The 12463-nt window shown below is 35.8% G+C and overlaps 2 protein-coding genes across 7 annotated transcripts; both read right to left on the bottom strand.

The window, feature by feature from the left end:
• Positions 1 to 865: 865 nt before the first annotated feature.
• LOC145128269 (uncharacterized) lies at positions 866 to 2919 on the bottom strand. Of its 6 annotated transcripts, none has more exons than XM_079063074.1 (6): positions 2678 to 2919; positions 1876 to 1995; positions 1624 to 1740; positions 1381 to 1504; positions 1168 to 1285; positions 866 to 1066 (listed from the first exon to the last, which is right to left on the bottom strand). In XM_079063074.1, the coding sequence occupies exons 3-6, from the start codon at positions 1730 to 1732 to the stop codon at positions 1013 to 1015; spliced, it is 405 nt and encodes a 134-aa protein (XP_078919200.1). In that variant the 5' UTR covers positions 1733 to 1740; positions 1876 to 1995; positions 2678 to 2919; the 3' UTR covers positions 866 to 1012. The 6 variants fall into 6 exon arrangements, with proteins under 6 accessions (XP_078919200.1, XP_078919198.1, XP_078919201.1 ...); XM_079063072.1 differs by having other exon boundaries at positions 1936 to 1995; positions 2625 to 2916; XM_079063075.1 differs by having other exon boundaries at positions 1377 to 1458; positions 1936 to 1995; positions 2678 to 2916.
• A 1438-nt stretch (positions 2920 to 4357) lies between these two features.
• Positions 4358 to 10359, bottom strand: LOC145129454 (uncharacterized). Its single transcript, XM_079064179.1, has 13 exons — positions 10044 to 10359; positions 8929 to 9438; positions 8267 to 8824; positions 7286 to 8185; positions 7105 to 7199; positions 6958 to 7017; positions 6756 to 6844; positions 6212 to 6661; positions 6038 to 6109; positions 5889 to 5959; positions 5734 to 5791; positions 5411 to 5636; positions 4358 to 5342 (listed from the first exon to the last, which is right to left on the bottom strand). Exons 2-13 carry the CDS (start codon positions 9336 to 9338, stop codon positions 4705 to 4707), a joined length of 3627 nt encoding a protein of 1208 aa, XP_078920305.1. The 5' UTR covers positions 9339 to 9438; positions 10044 to 10359; the 3' UTR covers positions 4358 to 4704.
• Between the last annotated feature and the right edge of the window lie 2104 nt (positions 10360 to 12463).

Genomic DNA, 12463 nt, shown 5'->3' with positions numbered 1-12463 from the left:
TTAATATATAAACAACTCTTCCTCAACAAAAGAGGGTTACGATCTTAAGCTCTCGTTTCATCATGCTTTCACAGAATCCTCTAGCATATTGGCTTACGTCTTCTGTGCCTAGAAATGTAAGTGTCCACTTGGATTATCCTAGGCTGAATTTCTTGTAACCCAGGCATAGGGTAGAAATATCAGTTCGGAAAGTGATATCACGATCCAAGTTGGTATCCAGATCTCCACCATAAACCCTAGATTTCCCAACATAGTGCACATCCCAAAACCTTCATTTTGATAGTATCTTGTGATCCCAATTCGATCATACGATCACGATCTTGCAACACACAAAATGATTTTAAGTACGATCACAATCTTGACAGTCTACTGTAACCCGTTAAAATACTCCAAATACACTTTTGATAAAGAGAAAATAAAAAAAATAATAAATAACCATAAAAAATGTTATCGTATTTTCTTTATAACAAACTTTTAATAAATTTAAAAAAGATAAAAAAAAATATAACCGTCTTGTCTAAGTGAGACATTTCGGACTATATAAAATTTGTTCCGACTAACTTTCTCACATCAAAAGTACATTCCGTGGCAATAAAGTATATTTCGGAATTTGGATTTTGTATATCGACTAAGAACAGAAAAAAATCCAAAATTCCAAGAAAATGTTCAAAACCGATGACAGCTCTGAAATTTCAAGAACATAAATCTTTTTTTTTTACTAAAATCTAACAAAGCCTTTGAATGTGGTTTAAAGGTTCAAGATTCACGAGAGACAACTTTCAACAGTTTGTATAACATGTTTCGGTATCAAAGGGTAACGACTCCATGTTTCATATATATACATTATATATATAAATAAAATATATATCATAAAATATAATTTTGAACATTCGATAAGCTTTTCTAACCTCATAAGACTGTGTACATGTTTGGGTATCGGAATTGTAAAATTAAGCTACAATTTTATAGTTATGTTCAACAAGTTGTCTCCAAAAAGGATCAAAATGTGCATTTAGAACAATAGGATTGCTCCTATGATCAACACAATAACAGAAAACCCCATTGCCTGCAATCAAAAAATATATTAGTCTGGGCATCATCTTCCTTCGTTTTGGAGGCAGTGTGATTTTACGGTTTTACCCTTGATTCAAGAAGTCAAGAACTAACCGCAATTGCAGAAGCAGCAAGACCAGCGCGTTCCCTAGGATCTCTCTTATAGTAGTTTCCAAAATAGAGAAATGTAGCATAGTACCACATCAATGGAAATGCAAACCCTAGTAGGAAACTGAAAAAAGACATAACCTAATAATCATGAGAACTAGGGTAGGGTAGGGTAGGGTAGTTGATTGTGCAAAAGCTGAAAAAACAAAGGATACTTGCGAAAACCATCCAACTCCACAGCCAAAGCAAGGAAGAGGTTTGTCATAAATCCCTTGTTGGAAGTCATCTGCATCATCTCTAATGAGGGTATATTTGTCATTGTCACTGTTTGTTGTAAAGCCTGCTGCATCAACATTTTTCTCATTTTGGTAATTTAACAATTTCGTTTTGTTTTGTGGTGTCATGATTTTTGATGGAATGGAGATTGGTGAATTGCCTAATTGAAAAGGTTGTTTTTTTTACCTTTAAACATTGAGAAACAGCGAGCTGAGGGCCTCAAAAGATCAAGATTCTTATCTGAAACTGATTTCATGAATTCAAGCCCATATTTTGAAACCTTTCCTTCTTCCATAGAAGCATCTGTGAAGCAAGAAAGTTCCGTTTTATTATCATTGGTATTAGATTTAAGTGCTCCATTTCAAAACTAGGTGATAATCAACATATCTTCTATCTATTGGTATGATTATAAATATTTCAAGTTATGTTGACACCCACAACATTCCTATCTTTATTTGTTGAAGTGTACATGACATCCAAAAAGTTCAGATTGATTACTCTGATCCATTTGCACTTGTTAATGGTTTCAGGCTGCTTGCCACCAACTTCTCCCTCCACCTGATTTGTATGATCAACAAATGATCCAAAATTTAGTCCAATATGATAATCACGCTATACCCAATTCTAGCACGATTGTATCCCACAGAGAATTTTATCAACAGTTCATGGAAGTAAATCAAGTAATTAAAAGTTAGCCATAGCCAGATTAAAAACACTAAGAAGATGCATTTCTCTAATGTAAATCTCAAGAAAATAGTGTCCATGAATTCAACCATTCAAAAAAGCACATAACTAACTCCAAGTTATCTGGTAAATTTTCGATTGAAACTGCAGAATTAAGTCGGTTAGTCCTCTAGGTATTTGGTTGAAGCATATACGACTGAAAGCAAAAGTGATGATATGGTGATGCTCTTAAAGACGGATGTTGATCCTCCTAACGAAATATGTAGTTTTGACAAATGATCAAACTTCAACGTTCAAGATCAACGTAGATATATTAACAAGCTAACAAAAAACAAATCGGGAATTATTTTGAGAAACATCATACGAAATCAGTAAAACAAATCAGTAGGCCAATCCAAAATTCAAGATACTCAAATCGGTTTTGATGATCATAGAGATGTTGAGCGAAGTCAGCAAGAACGAAACCAACTGACAAAAAAACGCCAATTTGAATTAAGGAACACCTGTGTAACAATTCTTTGAAGAGGAAATCAACAGAAGAAAGAAGGATGTTTGCCTGATGATGATTCCTGATTGTTCTTAATTTCTCTTTCGGATCAGAAATCAGAAATCGCCCAATTTAGGAGTCAAGTAGTTCCATCGAGAGAGAGAACTGAGTGCAAGAAACGCTTAAATTCTCAGTATTAATTGATCAACTCGCGCAAGAGTACGGCAACATCCATTGACTCTCTCTTTTTCTCTTTGGTGCTTTGTCCCTTTAGAACAAACAAATGGAACAAAAAAATCAAGTTGTGTTAGTTATTTGGAAGGAAGCAAAGAAAATCGAAAATCAAATTTTAGAATTTTATTTTTTGGTTTATTCATGTCCGTATTAATATTATATTTAAAAATGAAATATATTTGAACCTAAGAATATATTTTTATTCATATCAATTGTATTCTTGTTTTTAAAAATATCGATGGATCCATCAAATCTAACATATACAATTAATATTATATTTAAAAATGAAATATATTTGAACCTGAGAATATATTTTTATTCATATCAATTGTATTCTTGTTTTTAAAAAATATCGATGGATCCATCAAATCTAACATATACAAACAAAAATTAGCTGTTTTCTCATATTGTCATCTCGAATTATAAAATATATCTCATAAGAATGTCTATGATATGCAGAAATAAAATTAATAGGTATATATATATATATATATATATATATAGTTAAAATAACCAAGTATTGTCATTATATTGAAGTATATAATAAAGAAAAACATCTATTATAAGTTGAAATTTGAAGAATTATAATAATAGTAGTACTTATTGAATGCAATTCACAAAATATAATACAAATAAGTATTTGTTAAAATAAATATTTATTACGAACAACATGGTCTTAATAACTTTTATCAATAGGTTAGACATAAATAAAATCATGTATACAGCATGCTCTACAATTAACATTATTTTTACCATTAACATAGTTAATTCGAAAAACCCTCCTTACGTCATTTTCTAATTCGAGTGTTTTTTTTTTTCAAATTCAACCATTGTATTCATTTTTTAGTTAATTGGAAAAATCCTTCTTACGTCATTTTTTTATATACACTGGCACAAAGCTCCAAACCTTCTTTCTCTTATTTATTTAGTTACTAAAATAAAAACAAAAAAGCAGACATTATATTCCATTTCCGGTTTGCCTGGGAGTGGGACTGCCATTTGTCATGTCCCTTTAGCTATAAAACTAATTACTTTATAATATAATTAGTTTTTATTGTTTAAATAATATGATTATGATTTCTTTCAATCATCTGATTATTTAATAATCAATAACTACTCGTTCTAGTCAAATAATCATCTGATTATGGTTTCAACAATAGTTGTTTTTATGGATTGAATACATAACATTATATTCTGAATCTTTTATACAAACTGCTGCAGACTATTCTAGAAATAAATGAATTCCTTAAATGATAAATTGTAACATTACATGCAAAATAGTTGTCAACAAAAATGGATTTTAAGATATTGTAACAAACTAACTAACCATCCTCCTTGCTAGGGTACTCCATTTCCTAATCAAAATCCTGCAAAAACCGCAACACAGATTTCATAGTTGAGAAAAAAAATTCTAAAAAGTAAATAGAATAAAAGAAAGAAAGTGGCGTACCTTGATGATGGAGAGAAAGTCTGAAGGCAGAAAGAACATAAGATTTGAGTATTGTGATTTATGAATTATGATATGAATGAACTGATTTTTATTAAGAACATAATTGGTATGTACAGGTAGGGTAGGGGCATTGTCCCCTCATCTTTAAATGCTACAACCAGAATTCGTGTTTTCCTAACATATAGTGAGAGACACCAGAAACCAACTAAAAACTTATACGTAGTAGTAAAACCAAAAACAAAACAAAACATTTTTTTACAAACTTCTAAGTTACTATATTTTAAATAATAGACCACCAAAATCCATCCATCCCTGGTCCCACACCCAATCGCGGGCCGCCATGTGTCCTCACCACCACTTTATCATCTTTCATCTGTGTAAATGTTTTTTATACAACATTTTTTGAAAAAGTTTAAACCATCATATTCAAATCCGACAAATCATCCATTGGAATCTCAAGCCCCAAAAAGTCATCATCTTGTAAAATATCATCATCGATATTCAACCATGACCCTATATCCTGCCCTTGTTCACCAAGATCATCACCAACACCAAGCACATCCATTTCCGGGAGTGGCAGATGTGAAAAGTCAAGTGGCTCCTCACAATACTCATCCTTTTCTTTCACAATTATGCTATTTTCCAACTTAACAACTGCGGAGGGCAAATTCGTCCTTCCCACCGGACCGTTAAGAGAAGCGGTTGTTTTTTGCTTCAATTTCGTTTTCGTTTTCCTTTCCCCCTTCACGGATGCCGGGCGACCGATTTTGGGGGGCCCGTTTCTTGAAATGACGCCACTACCCTTCCCTTCTCTATCCCTCTCACTCCTCTTTCCTTTTGCACTGTTTAAAATTGTGGCTCCAAATCCCGAGGGTATTCCGGAAGAAGAAGAAGTACCCGCAACAACATCATCTAGATATAACTCTCTCTTTTTTACCCTGCTTGACCATACATCATCTTTCCCAATAGTTTGATCAGGTAAATGAAACGTGTCAGAAGAATATATGTCATGGTTGTGGTTGTTCAACGAAGGGCTTTGTACTTGTACACCTAATTTATAAATCAAAATAATAAATACACATCCGAAATAATTATGAATAAATAAGAAAAGAAAATACCTGAAGCATATATTTTATCAAATTCGTTATCGATTTGTGTGTCGTTTAAGTGTGAAGATCTATTATGGAACATTTCTTTGTATAAAGGCTCATTGAAGCAGCTGTTGCCTGTTGTTTCAAACTCATGGCATCGGTCTAGTGTTCGTCTCACGAAACCTAAAGCAGCTTGTTTCGCCATTTTGCTACCCACGCCTTTTCCCCCGGGCGCATGTGGACCCCAACAACTCTGTTGTGGTAAATTAATATATTAATAATCCACATCATCAAAATCACGATTTTGCCATTTCTATAAATAACAATTTTAATGCAAAAAACTAACTTACCATGTACTTTTGGTATGCCATTGCAGTGAGTTTGTCCAGACAATGTCGTTCAAATTCCCTATACACACATAAGTGGACATGTTATAAATTAGTATCTATATATAAACAAAAAAGTCAATTTGATGTGATTTTAATAAAATGATTCAAATCCTCACTTTTCTTGAAGCTCTCTTGTTTCATTGGTGAACTCCATAAGGTTATCAAGCAGACTTTTCTTCCTGGAAACCTATTTATTTAACAACTAGATTATATGAGATGAATCACTCATATTTCCCAATTTTTTTACTCTAAAAAAGATTCCCACCTGTTCGTGATGTTTTTCTTCAAGTCGACTAATTTCTGCACTGATGCCTTCATTCCCTTTTGGTAAATCAGGCTGAACAATTAGAAGAAAAAAAATCTTGAATGTAAATTCTCATTTTAGAGGGATGTAAAGAGTAAATATAAGATGAGAAAGAGAGAGAGAGAGAGAACTTACCACTAGCTCTGGATAAATTCCAATACTCTGAATCTCAATAAGAAGTCTTTCATTTACGGACATGTTACTATATTGATATTCAGAGAAGGCAGTGGCACTGCCAGGTGTCATTGCTAGATCTGGAAGCAGACCATTGTAGGAAGTATCAAAACCTGAATCTGGTATGGACATGATATGATTATTATTCCTATGGCTATGACCACTGAAAGTCGACCGATGATTGAACGCATTTGATTCCATGTCTGTTTCAAACTCAAATCCAGATCCAGATCCATAAACATTATAAGTATGTTCATCAATGTTTCCTTCTTCTGAGATTAAAGCAGCAAGAAGTCTCTGACACAGGGGAATCTGAATCTCCCCTGGACTTGCAAAATGTTCAGGGCTTCTGCTTTCTGTTCCATTAGAAAGTGCACCACCACTATCTATAACAGCAGCCTGAATACTTCCCTATAAATAAATAAAAAAATTGTCACGTGCACGATAGCATAAGAGAAAATGGGTATGTGCACAATAGCAGCCTAACTGAATAACTGATTATCACCTGTTGCTTTAAATACAACATGTCCATGTCAGATAAAAAACCAAACAGTGGTTCCATCTGCCTCCAGAATGGGCTGGACAATGCATGATCTGCAACCATTAATTTATCAATTAGTATTATTTTTTTTTTCAAAATAACTGTGTTCAAAAATCAAAATTCAAATAAGAATATATAAAGGAGAGATTGGGATTTCGAACAGTACTAGGATTAATAACCGCATTAGCTGCAGCCAGAAGCTCTTCATGTCCATCATCAGATCCAACTAAAATAAAAACAAAGAACAGAAAAGATGAGAAACTGTATAGACATAATCATGACTCATGAGTTGACTAGTCAACATTTCATATACCAAGAAAATCAGCTGCTGAATTGATCGCGGTATGTTTCTGACGCGTATAAGCTTTGCGGTCAGAAAGCTTCCTAGTTGGAGGCCGACCGGTTCTACTGTAGAAAAATCCACATGAATGAACTTTAATAACAATTTAATAAAAATATATTTTAAAAAATATATATATTATCAAATGTACAACCTTTCAGACTTATCAAAACCAACTCGAGCTGTTCTAAGTTGTTTTGCGGTCCCCATATTACGAATCTTCTCAACCGCATGTGGTGCACCAGCGCGCACAGAACCAAAACCCCGGCCCCCGGTTCTCCCTTGTCTACGAACACCATCACCAATATCTTCCCCATTCACAATCTTATTCTTTCTGGTTGGCAAGACTAAAGTTGACATTTTATGAATATTCTGTTCGCTTTTTCCTTCTTCATCACACTTCTTACCCTTATCCCTAGATCTAATTTCAGCAGCCCCAGACTCTTCACTTTCTGACAAAGTAGAAGAAGCAAAATGATCGCCTTTTGATTTGAACTGCTGAGGAGAACTTGCAAACCGTTTGGAGGGCCCAGTTGGACTACCACCAGTGACATCACTCGTGTCCAAACCTGGTGTTTCATCGTTATTATTAGTGGGTAAAATTGGGAGTAAATTGGTTCGTCTAGCTGTACGTGACATCTTTTGTGGTCTCCGCTCAGCCCACTGTGTGACAGGTGGCGATGATGACCGTGTTGCGGGGGTCCGTTTCCGGTTACCCGACCCAAACGGACCCCCCGGGTTCTTGTTTGTAACTGTACCATGAGTCAACTCCCAATCATTATTAGTTGCACGTTGACCCATTGAAACTGAGGATTTAGGTACAACATTTGACCCGGATCTTGGACCTCGAGCATTCGTGTGGAGCTTTGTGGTGGAGGTGGGACTACCAGATGCGAATTCTTCACGTACATTTGACCGTTTTGTCCTTTCCTTCTCTGAACTGGTGCTTCTATCTCTTTGGAGAAGAGATGTGTTCTCAATCTCAGGTCTTGGAATGGAAGGGCGCATGACATCAGCTTTTCCGCCTCCAGCTACTCCATTAGCAGCTCCTGGCCTATACAAAACATGCATCAGACTTGGCACACCAAGTGTTTGATAAAAAGCCAAAGAGAAACTTCAAAATGAGAATTAATACCTGAAGCCATGGGAATCATTTAAGCGTGTGATGCCATCAGGAACATGCCTTGGATGCATTCCTTGTTTGGGTTCCCTGTATCCATCAATAGGTTTTGTTGACCCTGAGCTTGGACTTGGAGAAGCATCAACTTTTATTCCAGTACGCTTCTTCTTCATTTTTGACTTTTCCCAACCATCAGCTACAATAGGCAATGATGCTCTATCCTCATTACTGGTGGGGAGTCTTAATGGTTCTTTATCTCTATCTACATTTCCAGATGATCTAGCAGGAGTGTTGGGTCGCACCTCCATTGAAGTTCTGGTTCGTTTGTTAGGAATGACGTTTTTACCCCTCTCTTCGACCTTCTGCTGGTCAAAGTCAAACGAATTTGAGAGGGAATGAGTTTGTGTGTGTGCCCCCATCTTAGGTGTCCCCATAGGCGCACGATTCAAGAGTAAGCCAGTAGAACGATCACCAGGTAAACCATCGGGCCCACGTGATCTCTTCCTAGAAGGAATACTTGGGAAAAACTTGTTGATCACTGACAGTGTCTCACTGAAGGCCTTCACTCTTTCCCTGGTAGTGTAGATAATAGAAAAAGTTGAAAACTTTATACAACTTTGATCCCAACAAAACCCAATATCCCTTATGAAAGGGTAAAAGATAAAGAAAAAAGATACCTGGATTTGATGGTGGATTCACGCAAACCAGCTTTTAGTCGTTTGAGATCATCAGGGGAGGAATTAGGGAGCTTGGCTTTGGATGATGGTGACTCATCTGGTGAACCAAGAACAGCACTTGCAAGTCTTCTAAAATCTCCATGGCGATTAAACTTATGGTCAGCAGCCATTGACTTTGGGTCAAACCGTAAGCATTGTAAAAAGTTAGTTACATCCACTTGTGTCACGGTTGAGGTGCTTCTTGACATGCTTGGGAGAGATGATAGGATTGGATTTTCCATGTTGTTGTTGTCACGGAAGCTTGATGATCTGTCCAGTGAAGCGGCTGTGTAGGACCCACGTTGTGCTGAATTGTACAATGGCCTATCCGGGCTAACAGTTGACAAGTCAAATTTACCAGATGATGCCATTGCATCGATTTTTTTATAACAGTCTTCTGTATGTTACAAGACCTGTAAACACAGGTGTGCATGACAAGACTGTAGTGCCACAGCACATGGAAACAAATCCCTGCACATAATACATCCATTCCATGAATCTTGAATCTTGATCACTAGTTCATATGTGATCTTCATGAATTTGCTAATGGCAGTTGGTTAGATACAGCACACGCAGATGGAACTCCACATCATTAACTTTTAATTCAAATGACAGGCTGATCGCTAATTCACTATTGAGCTTAATTAATGGCAATCCAAAAAAAATAACAGCTTGATTGATGAATGATAATCATACTTCCTATATCTATCATCTTAACTATGTAAGCTGATCAATACATTTCCAGTAGATATTCGTTCTCAAACCCACAAATAAAGGAAGTTATGACTTAATTGCATAAAAACAAAAAGGGAACTAGTCAGTACATCAAAGCCGACTACAATACAAACTTCTGATCTCAAATTTAGCTAGGTGCTCGCAAATTAAATACATGCAATTAAACAGTTGTGTACACCTAATCCCCACAAATCTCTGCCTATTGAAAACCCTAGAAGCCCAATCGACGCAAAAAGAAAACTACTTAAAAACATCAATTAAGCAGAATCTTTGGAAAGGCGGAAGCTAAATCGGTAACACAAAATTATTTAAACGATAAACAAGATCGAACACACAAATACCTTTAGCTGTAACTGCGAATCGCGTTCAAAATTTGTCCTCCGAGGGTTTATACGAAGCTGAATCGACTTCTAGGAAAAATTACGGTTAGGTTATTTTTGCAAAATTTGGGGATTTACCTTCTATTTTTCGTATCTGAAAGATTCTAATAATTATAAGATGTGTTCTTGAGTTTGGGGCTCAAGAAAATCGAAGGTTCATCCGAAGCCATGGCAGCGCCTCCCCCAGTGTTATGATCGGAGATGCGTTGGCTCTACACCAAATTACCGTTTTGCCCATGGTTTGTGTTGCACGAAGGGGGTGCAACATGGGTTTAGATGATGGGTGTTATTGGAATAATGAGATTGAAGTCGGCTTGAACAGCTCAAGCCTGCCTTTTTATTTTTTATTTTACATTTACATTTACATTTTTCATTTCTCATTTTTTATTTTATTTTCTTCTTTAGGTCTTCAAATAAACATACATACATGTAATATGTATTTATGTACACACACAAGAATCTAGGGCACTTAATTGCCAATATCCTTTATAGAGAAGTTTTTACAAGGTTTTAGTTCGATAACTAATTCCTCGTCTATGAATTACAACAATTTCCTACACGAGTAACATATGGATTCTTTTAAATATAAAAATAATTATCCATATGCAAAGTTCACAAAAATCGGCTATGTTCATTTAAAAATGTTTGTTTTGATTTAAAATGGAAATCATATCAAATTTTTGGTTCCCATAATTGAAACTATTGTTACAGATTTATGATGTTTTAGTTAAAACAAATCATTCTTATTCTATCAGGATCTAGTTTAGTTTGAATAGATCTATAGTGAATTCCTTTTCTTATACGGATTAGTTTCATTATGTGTTTATCAACTGGAATGATTATCATCAAAACGTGTTTTGGGGCATGTATTCTAAAAAATCGAGAGGGCACACCATTGTCACATCTTCAAAAGAAATCATATTACAATGAGAAATCCATACAAATATAATCCCCCCCCCCCCCCCCCGATAAATAAATAAATAACTCTTCCACTTTTGGTGTGGGTTCGAATAAGTTTAGCGAAATCTGTGGAGGCTTGATTGAAATTTGTAAATGGCATAGTGTTTTCTAAAATGATAATAATGCAAACATAATTTTTTATAACATTCTTAAGAGACATAGTACATCGATGTTGAAAGTATAACATGCATAATCTTCATACATAACTAGAAAAAAATTGGAAGTGTAACATGCATAACCTTCTTACATAACTGAAAAAAAAAATACATTCATTTATATTTTCATTACTTGGTTGTGGTTTATTTTATCGAAATATATTTCAAAATGTATACTTGGTTGTGGTTTCGATAATGTGGCAAAAACTTTAAGGGTCACATTTAGTAAATGATATGGACCAAAAGTGACAAACTCTTGAAACCTTTGTGGCTAAATTTTGAATCATGAAAAAGTTAATGTGTGAATAATGATTTGAGGAAAGTATGGGACCAAAGTCCTTTCCTCCAGTCCCTAATCACCCCCTTGACGGCTAGAAGAAACCCTAATCGCTATTAACCTTGTTCTTAAGTGTTGTGAGGCTTAAAGAGTGATTGTGGTGCATTTTGTGAAGAATGTGTGAAGTATAAGAAGCTTGGAGCAGAGAGGAGCTCGTGGATCTGACTTTACTGCATCTTGACATCATTTTGAAGGTAACAAGTCGTTACCTTGGCTTATCTTTAGCTAGATCTCTTCATGTTTGGGTTTAGGGCCATCTTTAGCACATTTGGGAGTCATTTCAGGTATTGGGGCAAGATCTGAAGTTGCAACTTCAGATATGGACTCCTCTTGGTCCCTTTAGCCATAAAGTTATGAGATTTGGCAAGCTTGGGTCCTTCCCTTTGAGTTAACCTTTCCCTTAGTCTAGTTTTGGCATTTAGGACCATGCATGAACGTAAAGTTTGCAACTTTACGTGGAAAACATGCCCTAGGAGGTTGGATCTGCAATATGGAGCTTTGGGTGGCTTAAAAACATCTGTATAAGAAATAGACTACATGAACTCGATGAGTCGCATAGACGACTCGGCGAGTCTGATGAAGATTTACCGTGGTTGGGTTTTGCATGGACTCGGCGAGTCAGTAAGGGTTTTCCCCGACTTCTGGACACGCTTGGACTCGACGAGTTGGTTGGAAACTCGGCTAGTCAGTGAGGGTTTTATGACTTTCTGAGTTATTAAGGAACTTGACGAGTTGCTAGCTGCACTCGACGAGTTGGGTCAACATGGGATGTTGACTTTGACCGTTGACTTTGACTTTGACCAAGGGTTGACCCGTTTTGACTTTTGGAGGTATGTTGGTAATTTGGGAATTTATGGGAGAGGATCATCGATGGATGTAGGTGTTGGACTTGGAGCTGCATTTGGTGGAGTTTGACTTTATCACTTCGA

This window comes from Lactuca virosa, chromosome 8 (assembly GCF_052849685.1).
Source record: "Lactuca virosa cultivar CGN04683 chromosome 8, Lactuca_virosa_CGN04683_v6, whole genome shotgun sequence".
NCBI lineage: Eukaryota > Viridiplantae > Streptophyta > Magnoliopsida > Asterales > Asteraceae > Lactuca > Lactuca virosa.
Note: the sequence above shows the minus strand (reverse complement) of the source record. Positions and strands in the feature narration are given on the sequence as shown.